The sequence below is a fragment of the Ursus americanus genome, chromosome 11, assembly GCF_024610735.1.
Source record: "Ursus americanus isolate L20-20 chromosome 11, mUrsAme1.1.p, whole genome shotgun sequence".
Classification (NCBI taxonomy): domain Eukaryota; kingdom Metazoa; phylum Chordata; class Mammalia; order Carnivora; family Ursidae; genus Ursus; species Ursus americanus.
In genome coordinates this window covers 54000188-54017182 of record NC_142137.1, presented here as the reverse complement: position 1 = coordinate 54017182, position 16995 = coordinate 54000188, and the positions used below count along the sequence as shown (strand labels likewise).

General features: G+C 39.9%; 1 protein-coding gene across 4 annotated transcripts in view; it reads right to left on the bottom strand.

The window, feature by feature from the left end:
* Nucleotides 1–16995, bottom strand: part of ADGRG6 (adhesion G protein-coupled receptor G6) — a 133608-nt gene that overhangs the window by 7194 nt on the left and 109419 nt on the right. For all 4 annotated transcript variants that reach the window (XM_087865529.1, XM_045810084.2, XM_045810085.2 and 1 more), the window contains 4 exons: nucleotides 15829–15925; nucleotides 13491–13774; nucleotides 1577–1678; nucleotides 782–934 (listed from right to left, as the gene is read on the bottom strand). In XM_087865529.1, the coding sequence (XP_087721655.1) occupies nucleotides 782–934; nucleotides 1577–1678; nucleotides 13491–13774; nucleotides 15829–15925 (636 nt within the window). The remainder of the gene's footprint in view (nucleotides 1–781; nucleotides 935–1576; nucleotides 1679–13490; nucleotides 13775–15828; nucleotides 15926–16995) is intronic.

Here is a 16995-nt window from a genome sequence, read left to right as displayed (position 1 = left end):
GACAGCTGTTTGCTTGAAGTATAATTAGTATTTCAAAATAGCAATTCTGCTTTTTTCCTTTGAAATTATTAAAAGATTGCAACTTTCCACACCATTCACTGGCTATCAAGTAATGCAAAAGAATCTTCATTTCCACATTGTCTTCAGGTTTGTTTATACACATGCTCAGTGTCAGAACCTGTGGTCACTGTAAACATCATGAAAATCCAGAAGATGAACAAAGACATGATGTTTCTCATTATTCTGTATCACTTTCCAAATATGATGCTCTCTATTGTATCATATTTAATCAGTGATTTAAAGAGCAATTGGCAATAACACTTCCAGAAGTCTTAAATGAAATACATCCTGGATGGTGACTCCACCTATTCTCATGTCAACTTGCCAATTAACTTTCATAATAAGTTATAAAACATGAAATATGCAGTATTATGAAAAATTGCAACTCAGTTTCTATATTTTTAAAATAAAAACAAAACTTTCTAAATACCATATTTTTGAAAAGAAAGCTAAGGTTTGAATCAAACGAAGTTACAATAGTATTCAGAGCTAATAATATTATGGCTATGTGGATTCAATTTTGGTTATAAAACTTAAAAAAAGACAAAATGTTCATGAAAGTGTTGGATAAAGTCTTCAAATAGATTTTGATTATCATAAATCTAACATAAGCACCCTAATGGGCACTGTTATCCATCAATCTTCATGGTATGCCAAAGGCAATAAGAAGATGATGAGACATGGACCAGAGAACATCTTTACCACCATCAGAATGACTCACCAGTGTGGCTATTCCTTTTGAAGTAAGTGGTAGAGCTGGATTTAGATTTGGATGTAAGGTATGTTGAGTTGGACCCAATGGAGCTTGAGGACAAAGATTTTCCTAGATTATCAGAACTTTTCTTGATGATATTGGTAGCTGTCTTGCTCCAGTCTGAAAGAAATAACATCTCTCCATGAATGTGTTTTAGGGGGCATATGTTCTACTGTGAAGAATCATCACCACATCATTTAAGTAATTTAACCATTCAATTTTGTATATGCTAGCAATGGCTCAGAGAAGAGACTGGCAAATGAACAATAATAGACTGAAGAAGTTTCAAACTTGACCTGTGGCACATATTGTTTAAAATCCTACTTCAATTTTGTAAGGATAAGTGATAATCAGTGCCAAAAAAAAAGTAATACTACTTTTCAAGTATTTTTTTATACTAAGAAAAATGTCTTTGCCTGATAATGTGATTGAGGGCCTCACAATCACAATCTCCTTGGAAGGGAGAACATGGTATGGTGGAGCCTCTGGATATCTGAGTTGTTAAATTAGACACAAAACCTTGGACAACTCACTTTACCTGGCTGGAATTCACGCTTCTCTGCAGAATAGAAGGGTCAGGCCCCGAGTCCTCCGATGGCTTGCAGTCCTAATATTCTAAGACTCCAACTAAGCACCTTCACATGAACCCCCTTTACAATTTGCTACCATTGGGACTGGATTGCTCGGACAATGGAAGACCAGATGACAATGGTTTCTGACTACTCTTAGGTATAAAAACCAATTACCAACATGGCCCTTTACCTGAGTTGTCTGCTAACCGAAATCGACCACAGCAGAGATGCCGCCTCCACTGTTTCTGAACATTCTCCTTCATAGCACAGTGGAAAATAAATATAAATAAGCCTGGCACAAAAGAAAATATAAACATTTAAGCCAACAGACACATTTTTAAAGATAAATCCTGTGAAACACATGGATTCATTTTAAGTTTTTTGTTTCTTTTTTAAATGCCTGAGTCACTAAGAAACAAACATCCTAAGGGATCTTGAAATATGTAATAGATGTCTTTATCCTTTAGAAAAGAGTACAAAGGCTCAAATAAAACTAGAATAATTACACATATCTGATTCTGTCTTTGCCTGTTCTATTCAGCAATTATCATGACTTGACCTAGAGATTAAGCTGAAATGGGAACTATTCAATTTAAGGGGCATTTAATACTTCCCTTATGTTTGTTTTAAAATTCCGTGAAAGCATCTCAAAAAACATAGGAAAAAAAAAGAGAAAACTGAAAATATCTATAAGTTCTATTGCAATTTGGGTATTCTAAGCCATTTTATGTATGCACATTATTATAAGTTTGGGTCATAGAAAAATGGCATTTTTTGCAGGTCAAAAATGGCCAAAAAACAGCAAATTCATGTGGCTCTACCTTCTCTGCTTTAGTTTCTCAACATTTTTTAAAACATTTTATTTATTTTAGAGAGAGAGATTTTATTTATTGATTTGAGAGAGAGAGCACACAAGTGAGTGAGAGACAGCATAAGCATGAGGGGCAGAGGGAGAAGAGAATTTCAAGTAGACTCCGTTCTGAGTGCAGAGCCCAACAAGGGGCTTGATCTCTCGACCCTGATATCACAACCTGAGCCGAAACCAAGAGTTGGACGCTTAACCAACTGAGCCACCAGCTGCTCCCTGGCTTGCTCTATTTACTATGGCTACACTGTCCCCGTAGGTACTCATCCCCTCCAGTCATGTGCTGTGAGTGCCGTATGCTAATGTTTACATTTGTCCCCATTCCCTTCTCTTCTGCCACCACTGCCACTTATAGGACATCTTCATTGGCTGTATCTCCACTTAGCAGCATCTCAAACCCCTCATGTTCTAAATAGACATCCTCTTTGTCACTACCCTCAAACCAACATCTCAAGCTCACTCCTGCCCAACACCATGTCAAAGGCTCTTCCTTCAAATCTTTCCATTACTGCATCTTATCTGTCACTCAGGTGTTAGATCAATTGTTAACTCCTCAAAGAGGCCATGACCAACTATTTATTTCATTTTCTTTTTACCTTTATGTTTTGGCTCTAGTCACATCCTTGCACATACTCTTGTCAGGGCACTAATCAGTGCCTGATATTCTTGTATTCCTCATGTATTTATTTACTTGTTTGCTTGGTTGTCTTTTGATAGGCGATAGTAAGCTCCAAGGGCACAGGGATGTTTGTCACCCAGTGCTGTACTGGCCATTCCCAGAAGGATACCAGGAACTAAGCAGGAAACCCAAGAATGTTGAATGAATGAATAGGAAGCATGATTAACTGCTCATCTATTTACATGGGTTGACTGAACACTTATATTCTATATTCTAAAATGTGTTAAATGTATTTAGGGATAGGGGATAAAGATAGGAGTACAACACAAATTAAGGAGCCACAGAATATAATGAAAATATATTTAAGGCAAAAGTTTCTAAAAAGTATGCAAGCTAGTTGCCCCTTAGTAATACCCCCATGTAACCAGAATATCTACATAAAGGAGGGTCTTTTAGAGGACGTAGGGCTTGAACTGAACCTGAAGAAAGCTTTGGGTAGGGAGGCAAGGGAAGTCTCCAAAAGGGGTAATTCATTCAGTGACTACTAAGCACTGGTAAGCAGGAGGAGCTGTTGTTTTAGGAACTGGATATTCAAAGGTAACCAAGGTAGACGATCATTGCTTTCAGGAGGCAGAGGATCTAGCATGGGAAGGTATAAAAGTAAAAAGTATTACAGTACATTTAAGGGACATTAAGATTTATCTGTTCTTTTCGAATATGGAGTATTCATCAAAAAAACCTGTAAATGACATTGTAGTATGTACAACCAGAAAAGTGGGGAAAAGTACTGAAAGTACTCTTTTGATGTGTGTAGTTAAACTTGGAAAATATGTCTAAGGTTATGCTTATATGTTTTTATGTTTCAGTATCTTAACTCAAAATGGTCTATAATTTTCTTCCAGAATAAATTACATTATGAGCTATTAGAAAAGGAGCACGCTGCTTTGCTACAGGATGGGCCCTGACCCCAGTGAAGGACCACGGCTGATTCTCCTCTTCTGGGATTGACTTCTTTGATCATCAGTGAGTGCCTGACACCTAGGAGGCGCTCTACAAATTCCTATTGCTCTCACTGGTCACTGATTTCAATACATAGCTAGCCTATTAAAAAATTCCTGGGAAATGCAAATGCATTTATCTGTATAAGTGGTATAAATAAAACATATAATGACCCAAGTGAAATAATACGTTAATATACCAATTTATTCTTTTGATGATTACATCACATCTTCTATATATTTATATAAGTAAAATTACTTTTATCTATTATATTATTTATTGCTAATATTTTATTCTTAATAAAGTAATTAGTGAAGGAAATATATCCTAGTGACCTAGTTATTTGTCCAAAATGATATCCGGTAGGGTAAGGAAATTCTAATTTTAAAAGAAAGCTCTAAAAAATATGAATCAGATTTCAATCATTCAGAAAACAAACGAACACACTCCCACACAGCTCATGATGGTGCCTTTGCTATGGCAGGAGGGTGGCAGCTGGGTTGAGCAGCAGGAGCCGGAGAGAGGAGACCTGCTTGCAGACCTGCCTGGCTCAGGCACGACAAGTCTCAGAGCAGGGGGAAGATTTTCTTCCACACTCCAAACCCTCAGAGTCAGCACCTGCAGGCTAAGCCACCCTCCCAGGGCGTAGGAAGTAGACATCGCCGGGTTCAAACCTCACCCTCACACTGACCGACTAAATCAGATTGCTTTTCAAAACCTTCTCACACCAACAACCCCAATTCCCTATGCAGTTTGCAGATACAGACAATCCCTTTAATAAGTAAACATGCCTTTTGGTATTACTGGTAGTGTGAATAACCAAGGTATATAAATAATTTAAATTGGTTAACGGATTCTTTGAAGTTTCGACGAGGTGGTGGCAGTTTCTGAGTAAAGGGAGCAGGGGGGCATGAAAGCCCAAGGACAGGTCAACACAAGTCAGAGGAAGGCAGCTGCCGTTGGAGGGAACAGAGCCCCTGCCTTGGGTTTACTCTATTTTTGTCAACTGGGGCAGAATTTGCAGGGTTTGTTCTTGGAGGTATTTTTGTCAGATAGTTGAAAACCCATGTGTTCTTAAGCCACTGTTTCACAAAATCACATATCAGGGCAGGGAGAGATTGCAAACTTCAATTAGAAACTTTCCTCTCCAGGCATCACTCACTATAGGGCCTCGCACTGAGAGAATGATTTCCTTTTAGTTGAGGGCAGAAGGTGAGAGTTGCCAGAGGCTGCTTCCTTTGTGTTACACTCAGCAGTTTTTAGACACGTTTTATCTACTCGAGGAAAAAACTTCAGAGGTTATGGCTGGTGTTTTGAGGACACTGAGAGGGAACGAGTTCTTGGATTCACTTTGTCACCCTTGCTGGGATGCTAAGATGGGTGTTACTTTGAGGGTCTGATGCTGACCACAGTCACAGAGGGGGAGGTTAGAGATAAGATAAAACTGACTTAATAAAACAATTTTTTAGATTGTGCAGTGCTGTTCTAAATTATAATTACACTGCATTAGATGACATTGTCTATTTTTAAGCATCTGCACGTGTCAGTAAATCTACAGGCATCCAGTAAGTTCAGGAGATGCTGGAATGTAAATTAGATTCAAAATCTGAACATCTCTTCTAAACTGCTGTGACGGCAGTCATTGAAATGCCCCCCCCCCCCGCTATGAACTGCAATGTTATGAGACAGAATTAAACAATAGGCAAAAGAAATTAGAATTCTTAGGAGTTAATATATTTGTAAGTGCCAAGGTATTAGGCTGATTCTTCAGCCATGAGATACATTTCCATTTTAAGTCAGAATAGGATTCTCGTAATAGGTTATTTTACTATTCATAGTAACTGGCCCTTTCTGTGTGAATTTAAATTCATCTGGCAATAAATATTATACCAAAATTCTTACAGGACAAAACATCCCTTTTACAGTTCAGCTGTGGGAAATGTGGTAGGTATGCACATCTGGAAGAACACACTTAGTATGGAGAGAAATTCTAAATACTTCAGGAAGGAGGAGGAGAAAATGCAGCAGGAGAGCCAAGGAAACTTGGAGGCCAAAGCGAGAAAACAGAGGGCTATTCCCTTTTCAATTTTGAAGGTTTTTTTTTTTTTCCCCTCATCTATTTATAGGTCTTGGTGCCAAAGCAGAACTAAAATCACGAAACTTTAGAGATCTACACTGACATCCAAGGGGGTCTGTTTGATTTCTCATCCCTGTCCATGCTCTCTTGCTAGCAAATGTTTTCCCTTTGAGAATCTGCCTATCAACCACATGGTACCTCAAAGGGTATCTCCATACCACCTGGAAAAATATGCTCTTCCAGCTTTTTGGAAAGGGCTTTCAGCTGTGACCAGGGACCAGGAGAACTGGCCTTTACTCTTCATACCGACTTAGAGCTTTTTTTAACTGACCAGGGAGTAGGGAACATTGCTCATAAAAGTTGGAAGCTGAAATGGGTGAAAAGATTGACTCAGAATTAAAACCTTTACTTCATCCTGACAGGCTAGTGCTAGTTCCATGAAACCTTTACATCTCACAAAACACAGCTCATGATGGTCCTTCTTTGGTGAGTTTTAGCCTGAAAAACCACCACTCTAATGAATCCAAGCCAAAGTTCCTTAGCAATAGTTTCTTTGACTTGATAACTGCTTGGATTCTTTATTTTACCTGCATGAACCCAGATTCCATGCTGGAACAAGAATAAAAACAAAAATTTAAACCTATTTTAAATGAAGAGATTCCTAACCCATCCTCTACCCGCCCATCCCCCCTCACCCTTGCTTTCCTATTACCACACCATCCTTCACTAACCAGAGGGACCCGCTCCCTTATAAAAGAAAAATTTAGACCAATATGCGAATTCAAGATATTTTACTTCTCCGTAAATTTTGCAATTTTCTTATTCAAAATAAATGACCTTTTCAATTTTGATAGCAGATTGTGTTGCAAGTATGTGGGATGGTGGGTCTGCCCATGGGCACTGCTAGGGAAGGAAAGGTAAAGAACTCCCCCTCCCCAAATCACAGGCCAAGGCTGGGTCAGCAAATATGGTGAAGGGACACCTGCAAGAGTGATCTAACTCTCAGCAAGTAGATTTGGTTTTTGATACCTAGTCCTTTCACTGGCCTGGGAAGGCCTTCGAGCAGTATGTTTGGGGAGAAAAAAGAAAAGAAAAAAAAAGCTTACTTCTAAGTACTGGTGCTATGTTTGCTGTAGATTTTTTGATCTGTGTTGAACCTTGGTCTTTATAAAAGCTATTTAACTATGTATTTAGAAAAAAAATTCTGAGCCTCAATATTTTGGCTAGGAACTTGGCTCCCGCATGGGACTCATTCTCTTTGGTTGATTCTGGCAAAGATTTGGGGCTTTCTGGGGCAGATGTAAAATGAGCAGCCAAAGGGATGTTCTCAGATCTTTAGCCTGATTATCAAAATTAAAAAAAAAAAAAATTGCCAAGGAACAATTTCCCTTGGATATAAAAATGAAAGCGGGACAGTAAAATTCAGGGCAGCACAGATTGTCATTCTTTCTCTGCTCCAAAACGTCACTTTCGAGAAGCCTTGGTGGAGGAAAAACAACAACAACAACAACAACAACAACATCAAAACCCGAAAATCCAAACCCAAACCTTGGGTCCTCGACTCTCAATGAGTGCTTTACTAACAAAAGGCCACTGACAATTTCAGCAAGATTGTCATCAACAAATTCCGACAAATGGCCTCCCTTAACTCTTTCTTACTCTGGATAATAAAAGATCCAGAAACATCGTTAGCGGCAAGACTGTAGATTAGCTATAGATAAATTCAGGGACGCGGGGTGGAGTCAGATGGTAGTGAGGATGAGTAAATGGTATCTTAATCAGGTCCACGGGCAGAAGTGGTCCTGGAGTTTCGATGGGAAAGTCAATCAAGATTTAATCAAATCGTGTATGTGGGCAAAAAAGGATGCATGCGCTAGATAACTGATTTTTTTTTCTTTTTAAGTAGGCTCCACACCCAGGGTGGAGCCCAATGCAGGGCTTGAACTCTTGACCTGGAGATCAAGACCTGGGCTGAGATCAAGAGTTGGCGGCTTAACTGCCTGAGCCACCCAGGAGCCCCAACAGAACTGATTTTTTGACAAAAATGGTTTAGATTACCTCTCCGCTCCCTAGCAAGCCTGAGTCCAGGTCTCAGAACGGCTCATATATTTTGTTGTCACAGACAGAGCCTGCTGGCCGCTGCGCTGGGTGGGTTTATGTCTCTCTTTGGGAACCTCTTGAATCCTCCTTTCATACTCTAAGATGCCCTTTAGAATATTATTTCTCTGTGGCACAAAATGCCCTGCCAAAAGATGAGTAATTTATTTCCTTGCAGTGTGTGACATCTCAGCCAACATGACGTTGTTTCAGATGTTAGGGTTTAAAGGCGGTTCGTGTCTTTATGTTGGCACCAATGCCCTACGCTGCATATGTGATTACGACACAGCTGAGCTGTCAGGAGGCTCCTAACCCTTAATCTGATTTAATTTTCTTACTTTACCAATAAGATTAAAATAATAATAATAAATATATTTCCTTAATTTTTTTCTGAGTAAGGGTAAGAATAAATTAGCATTTAATTAAGCATATAATTACTGAGTTTTTTCAATGGATACAGATACTTACTTCCTAAGAACTTTGAAACAAAAAATTGAAGGGCAGTAATTTATTTTTCTTATGCTTTATCCCCTAATAATGTATTTTTCTATTTTCATTTATGCTATATTGTAAATATTACACTGTCAGATTCAGACTGAACTTGGGGGCAGTTGTTAGCTCTTCTGAGCCTGTTTCTTCATCTGTAAAATGCAGAAAATACCATCTTTCTTGAGCACCTACTTTTCTACACTTGCTTTAAGAGTTACATCAAATCATGGATGTTGTGTGTAAGTTTTTTATAAGCCACAATGCGCTATGCAAATATACATTATTTCTGTTGCTCTGGGTATATCTTAATGTTATCAAATTAATTAATGGCAAACATTATCTCTGAGTAGACTGATAACAGCCTTCTGTGTTGGCCATGGCAGCTTCTATTTTCAGAACCATATGCTGCATCTTATGACGCTGTCATAAATACGTACAGAAGATGGGCTGATTGTGCCCGAGATGATTAGTCAATATTGTTTCACATGCCTGGAAATGGAAAATTGAAGACCAACTTCTTGCTATGGAACTAGCCTTCAGATCTTGATAAACTTGTCAGGAATGTTAAACTTCCCTATATGTTGAAAAAGCCTAATCTAATTGATAGTGTCAAATGTTTTTAAAGAGTTAATAAAAAATGTACAGCCTGAATACTGCTTATGACTTTTGTAATGAGCAACTTTGTGCACGGACTGCATCTCAGGGCAATAATCTATCCTACGAGCACATCGATATTGCCAACAGCTAGAGAAGCCCAAGAGGACTCTGGCCTCGATCTTCTCAACAGTCAGGGAATTGTCTTTTACTTCTTTAAAATGAGTTACATCGTATTTCCTGACTGTAGGCTAATGTTCTCAGGCATGTGAATTATGATACACTTTTGTAAAACATCTGTTCCCTTTTAAACAGCAATTTGTATACCCTGCCATTTTCTCAATTTGTATTCTTTAGAAAAAATTAAAATTTCTAATACAGCAATCTGCCACTTTCATCCTAGGAAAGCAACAAAGATAGCGAAAATAGGTAGATATGTAATACCACCATGGCAAGAGAAGATATATTTATCTTTTCATATTACAGGGAAAAAAAATTAGTGGATTAAAATGTAAGTTGCTGAAGTAAAGAAGGTAAAATTTAAAAAAAGCAATTTAATGTGGAAAATTAGAAAACAATAAACTTAGGTTCAGGCTTGATTCAATTCATGATTTCATCTGCTTATTCAAGTAGATAGAATTTTAGTTACAAGCCACACAGATTATAATAATTTTCTGATATTCAATTAGCACTATTTTTGGCAGGTAAGTTGTATGGTTATAAACGTACATAAAAAAACTAAAAAGACATATACTTAAACAAAAATATATATTAAAACTGAACATTAAAATAAAAATAGTTCGAAAAGCATGTATAAAATTTTAGTATGTAGGCTATGCAAATTTAGGTAAGTACCCATATAATTATACATGTATATGTGTGTTTGAACACACTCACACCCATACATGCATTTATTTCTAAGAATCCTGAAAGATAAAATGGATTTTTCACGTCTGAACCAAAGTTTTGAAGACACACACAAAAAGGAAAAGAAAGCTGCTAGCAGAAGGAACCCCCGGGCTACAGCACCCTGGCCTCCCTGCAGACCCAGCGCGAACACTTGTCCTTCTCGGAGGAGCCCCCTCTGTAACACTAAAGGGTGACTTGTGGGATTCAAAATGAAGACCCGGCTGATTTTTTAATGCTCAGCTCCAAGCTAAATCTGAAAGTAAAATTTGCTTGGCATAGATTTAGTTTTTAGAACATTGTATCACATTCTAAACTTCTGGCCATTGCCGAGTCTAATAATGACAGGCTTCAATTAGCGATGGCATGGCAGCAAGCAAGACCGCTCGCCCTAACCACTCCAGAAGGATAAGCGTTTACTTTAATGAAACTCAACACCAGTGATGAGTGTTTTGTGGCAGCACAGTTCCAAACTTTCTCTTGACTTTTTTCACATATCTCCAGCTCCCCCAGCCCCACCACAGTCTAAAATACTGCATTGCCTTATCTCACCCGGACCACGGGGATAGCCTCTACTCTGTTCTCCCTACTGACACTGTGGGGCGGCTCTAATCCCTTCTCCACATTATGTCCAGCTTCGTCTTTATAAAATGCACATCTGATCATGTCATTCCACAGGCCTAGAAGATTTCAAAGACTTCCCACGGCTCTCAGCAAGATCAAAACACAGGGCCTTCTGGGCCAGCCCCAGCCTCCCATTTGTGCACGCTCACCACTCTGTCACTCTATGGCTCTTTCTTGGTTCTCCAGTTATATGAGCTTTCTTTTAATTCCTGGGGCATACACTATAATCACCAACGATAGCAGGTTTTTTGCACATGGAGCGCTTTCCACTTGAAATTGTCTCTTCTCTGTTCCTACCCCCACCTTCCCCTAGTTCATCCCCACTGATCCTTCAGATTCCAGCTCAGACACCATGACTTCTGTCATGTGCTCTCTACACCACCAGCTACGATTCGTAGGGTGACTATCTGGTTAATGTCAGTCTCTCCTACTAAAACATAAACTCCATGAGACAAAGGGATCATGTCAAGATTGTTGTTGTTGTTGTTGTTTTTGCTGGAATAAAAAAATATCAGAAAGAATAAAACAGACAATGTAGTTCACCTAAATCCCTTATTATTTATCCTTTATTTATCTAGGCTTATTTTGCCTCGATACTACTTGAAGTTCACTGAATTGTTTCTTTAGACAGTCTAGATTCTACAAGCATCTTTTACCAAAGCATATACTTTCAACAACAGCCAACGCCCTCTTGGAAGGTTCGGAAAATGACTCGAATAAGAACCATTAAGTGACTTTCTGTAGCATCCTGACAAGTTTTTGCACAAGCTCAGCCAGTGAGCAATTGTTGGTGGACTCATATGCTCTGTATCACTGTGTTTTCATTTACATTTCCTTTTCAGGAAGTGTTTTTAATGTCACTGGATATGCAGAAATCTGTTCTGAATTTATATAATTTAACATCAGTCTTAAAAGTTAGCGATTTATGAAGAACTATGACTTGATGATGGGTTAGAACATTTTTCCCTCCTGACAGGAGACCTATGCTGGGAAAAATAAAACATCCCAATCCTCATGAATGGAAACAGAGCTGAGCAGACAACTGCAGCTGCTGAAGCTTACGGAAACTGCCAGGAAATTCTAAAAGCAAAAACAAGGTTGGGCTGGCAGATTAACGCGCCTGAAATATAAAACCACGGAATTTCTAATGTTAATGGACATTTCTGTCAATATTTATCTAGGCAGTTTTAATGTTGTATATTAGAGAAGAGATTAAATAGAGGAGTGCTCCCCTTACGAAGCTAGATATGAAGGGGCGTTCAGATGCTACCCTACCCACTTTCCAACTTTTGGAGGTGCACTTGAGGCTTACGAGTCTATTTACTCAAGATAATGAGCCCACGTACTTCCTCTGTTATGGAAGAGTGAACCTGAATGAAAATTTGCTGAACTAACTGACGCCTATTTATGCCTGAAGAGCCACAGGTTGGATTTAGGCCATCTCAAAAGCCCCTCCCTTTCTTCATCCAGAAATCCATTTATTCATTTAACAATCACTGAGCACCTACTTCATGATTTTTTTTTTTTTTTTTTTTTTTTGCAGGAGCTCATGAGGAAACTAGGAGGTGAGGCAAAACAGACATGTACGCTATAACATGGTAAACACTCCCCTGCGGATAAATACCAACTTCTCTTTGAACGCACCTATAGGGAAACAGCTGCCCAGGCATCTCGTTTGGTGAGTAATACAAACCTGCATCCCACCACCCCATCCACCCCAGCTCAGCTTGAGTCAGCCTGAGTCAGCTTGAGTCAGCTCTCCTTCCCCCGCACGCTTACAACTGCATGGCCAGGAGCTTCAGGTAAGCCTGTAGTATTGCCCTAGTCAAAAATCCCAAGCTTTGTCCCCTTACTCTTTAGTCATGCGGGCCTCATGGTGCTTCTGAACATCGGGGAGTTTATCAACAACCCACGCACGGTCTATCCCATATCTGAAAGAACGTCGTTCAGCTTTTGAAAAATGTAATTTAGGGGCGCCTGGGTAGCGCAGTCCTTAAGCGTCTGCCTTCAGCTCAGGGCGTGATCCCGGCGTCCGGGATCGAGTCCCACATCGGGCTCCTCCGCTGGGAGCCTGCTTCTTCCTCTCCCACTCTCCCTGCTTGTGTTCCCTCTCTCACTGGCTGTCTCTCTGTCAAATAAATAAATAAAATCTTAAAAAAAAAAAAAGAAGTTACATCTTGAAAAAAAAGAAAAATGTAATTTATATTTAAATGTAAACATTAAATTCATCATAGAGTTTACTCAGGCATGTATTGTGGAGTCAGAAAGATGACAGAAAGCTCCTCAAAGGAAGACTGATTTTTGAACAAAGGAGGTCATTGGCAAATGTTTGTTAAACTGTTGAACCAACTGCTGTATCTCATGAGAAAATGAGCATTTCTGAACCAGAGTACTGGTATTTATTTTGAAATCCAAGGGCCAAGGAATCTAGGAAAATTGTTCTGTCCCTGCATAGATTCTAAAAATTCTTCTGGCCAAGAATGTTACATGCACATAGGATACTAAGGAAAACTGTAAAGAAGGTAAAAGTTGCCTGTGCCTCCCTTTAAACTCCCCCTTGGGTACCTCCCTGCCCCATATTTAGTCATAAAACAATGTAGATTTATTGAGCACCTGCTACCTGCCAGGCACTGTTCTTAGTGCTTGGGATACTCATCACTGAAAACAAACTGACATCCTACCTCATCTTTCTACTCAAGATCCTTGTAATGAGTACCCTGTCCCTGGAACTATGTTCATTACTTGGAACGATGACATAGGGGCACTTGCCCCTAAGTGAAGCTGTTCATGATAAAACTGGAAGGCCGAAATCACAAAGGTACCACTTATCTTACCTTGTAACGAATTGAAGATGGAGAAGAGGTACATAAAAGGGACATTTAAGGGTCCCCAGGCAAAGAAAGCAAAACCCCATGTCATGCCCAGCAGAAACGTCAGGCTGACCACACTCCGCAAGTTCCTTAAAACCTCTTCACGCAGGGTCCGGTTGCTTCTTTTGCCGTTCCTCCCGCAGATTTGCACCATGACCACGATGAACATGGCAACATTCAGGAAAAACATGACTCCAAAATACCCGGCACAGGTCACATAAAATACGACTGGATCCTGGATCCAACAGCTTAAAGAGAAGAAGAAACCAGAAAGAAAAAGAGATTTATTACCATGTCCTGTTTACCGAAGACTTCTCCTGGCTTAGTTTGGGTTTCTGCAGATTTCACAGCTGGGCCCTTCTCAAAGCCTTTGGACAGTCACTTCATCTTGCTGGGCCTCAGTTTCTTTTTTGATGTTTACGTAGTTTTTTTGGTTTGTTTTAGATAGCCATCGTCTTAATATCAAGTTATTTAAGTCAACAGTTAAAAAGAAAACAAGCTGGCTTCTTGAATTCTGACTTGGCGTGAAGACACTCGGGGTTGGCTCACCCAAAACCAAGTCTAACCCCCTTTTCTCTTATGTGACTGCACTCCAGAGAATGGGAAACTTAAGTACTCATTCTCTCAATCTCTTTTGCAATCAAGGGCCGGCCATGTGGACCCTGTTCTACGAAATGACATGGAAGCAAAATCTGCTAGGGGATTTTTGGGAGAGGCCCTTATTTGCTCTTCTGCTTCCACCAGGGAAGCAAGCTCTGGAGCTGTAGCAACCGCCTTCTATCTTTGAGAGAAAGGCCAGGACTGCTGCAGACTCGCTGGTCCTGACATTTTCAGCCATAAAACCAATGCCAGTAGCTGCCTACTTCCATGTCTCCGGTCATGTAAGAAGAGTAAATTCCTACTTAAGACACACATAATCATGAATCCCATTACTGCTGCAAAATAATTCCTATTAATGTAATTGGTCTAGTTGAGGCAAGACCTTATTATAGAACTGTGATATTCCTGTAGCAACACTCCCCATGAACAGTTAGAAAGCTTACACCAATTACAACATCTTCATGAGACGACAAAGCATATACTTGATATCCGGAATGATAAATATACATAGATAGATCAGAAAATAGATGAAAGTAATTTAATAATTGTACCATGTGTAAAGTGTTCAAGTCAACACACACTACAATTTGCAGAGGCCCACGGCTTAATTAATACTATGGGAGTTCTTAGGTACCTCAAAAATTGGATAAATTATTTAAAGTAATTAAAATTCATCTAAAAATTCTCATGAAAATGGTCTTCATTCTGGGTCATGTACCCCACACAGGAACATGATAGCTACAAAGGCAAAAACTGTCTTGAACATCTCTGAAACCCAGAACCTAACATGATTCCTGGCATATAATAAATGCTCAGTAAATGAGATTGTTGATGGCACAGCAATTTACTAAACGTTCTGTAAAGTCCTACGAGAGCTGACTAACATACTTGTGAAAGTCTCTTATTTGGGACCGATGCACTGACTTCTACTTTTAATGTATCTTTTTATAACAATCCCCAAAATGATGCTGCTTGTCTCTGGAGCTAATATCCCTCTACATTTGGAAGTCCCTGAGAATCCCGAAGTTTCTGACCTAGCTTCTTTATTTTCTACTAGTTCTTGTGGGGTTTTTTGAATGCAGTTTTGGAACTATAAGAGAAGGGAAGTCCATGAGAGAATGGAACACAGGTCGGACACTGACTGGATATGAAAATGTTCTCCATCCATGAAACGTGCACAGAATTGTGGTCTCACGGGTCTCATCTCAGGAGTAAGCTCCGTATGCATTCAGTAATTCATTCAATCAACAAATACTTATTGAGTACCCATTACAGGCTAGAGAAAATATGAGAGAACTGCCAAAAGTGAACAATATCCAGACCTTGGTCTCTATGATCCCACAGCCTGAAGGGAGTTTACCAAATACAAATTCTGATTTCCTTTTCTTGAAGGTGTGTGTGGGCCTAAGGAGGGGCAGTCTTTTGGAATCCCATCATAGCAGGACGGGTCTTCTGAGCCTAGAAGACCACATCCCAGACTTCCTCTGTAGTCCTGCAGATGACAGAGCGCAGGCGAACGTGGGGAAGCAGCTTAAGCAGTCCGGGCGCTCAGGCGAATTCAGCTGTGGAGCAGCAGAGACCTCAGCAAAGGCTTGCACATGCGTGGAGGCTCGCTACTGGCCTGGAAACGTGCACCACACTTTAGGAAGCAAAGGATATATACTCAGCACGGATAAATTCCCCACAAGTTCTTATTACTTACAATTCATCACCTTGTTCTTTTCCATAACTTTCTTTTCCGTAGACCTCATTTTGGTTTCTGCTTGCCAGAACAATGGACACGACTAAGGCAGGCAGACCTGTGGTAGAAAGACCATGACATAAGCAACCATTCTACCGTTCTGACACATCTGGGACTGCTTTGTAAGACTGATAATGGCAAGGGAAGAAAAAAAAAGAAGAAAAAGAAAACCCTCCATATCACAGAATCGAAATTTTTTAGAACTGGCAACTTTTTTAAAAGCAACAATACAACCCCGTCTTTTGTGTGGAACATCCAACCCTCACTGGCTAAAGTTAAAACCCATTCTTTAATGACAGATATTTAAATATTGCGTTTGCTTCCCGTTACTCATTAGAGAACCCGAACCCGCTTTATTCCGAATCCAGAAGCAAAAGTGCTTCGTTAAGGACAGCCGTCATTCTGCCAGGGTTAGGGCAGTCAGGCAACAGCAAGTTTATTTTGCCCCTTTCTATGTAAAGACAACTCTTTAGAAACAGTGGGGGAGAAACTATGGGGCTGTAACGTTTTTACAGTCTCCTCTTTTCTCTCCAGAGAATCAATAAAGTATGCTCGTGTCTATTTCTTTGGGGAAGATCACACCAAGCTAATTCCCTGAGAGATGCTTTTAGTGACGAACACCTTGGAAATGTCCCATTCGTCTATATTGCCATCTGCAAAAAAAAAAAAAAAAAAAAACTCTAAATGCTTGCTCCAATGTGAAGCCAGATAAAGAAAGGAGCCCATTTAGAAGATTCCAAACAGGCTAAGGCTACCATCCATGTCTGGCTGAGGAATCGTGTTAAGAAGTTCAAGGCAAGAATTCTGTCAGCGTTCTGGTTGCACACACAGAAATAACATTCTCTCGCTGGATCCAGGACATGCGCATGTGTTCAGGGGGTGAGGACGGCAAGGGGTCTGAGCTGCACCCCTGTCTGCCGGCTGCTCCTTCAGACTTGGGTGGGCTGGCTCTGGTCACAGGAAATAAGTTTGTGCTGACTCAGGAGGCTAGGGCTTTTTCCTTTACTCCTGAATTTAGTAAAGACGGCTGAAGAGTTTTTAAAAATACCATTCCGAGGAAGGGATGTGGGGAGGTGGACATCAAATCCACATCATTCACAGTTTCGAAGCTTCTTTTAGCAGCTCTAA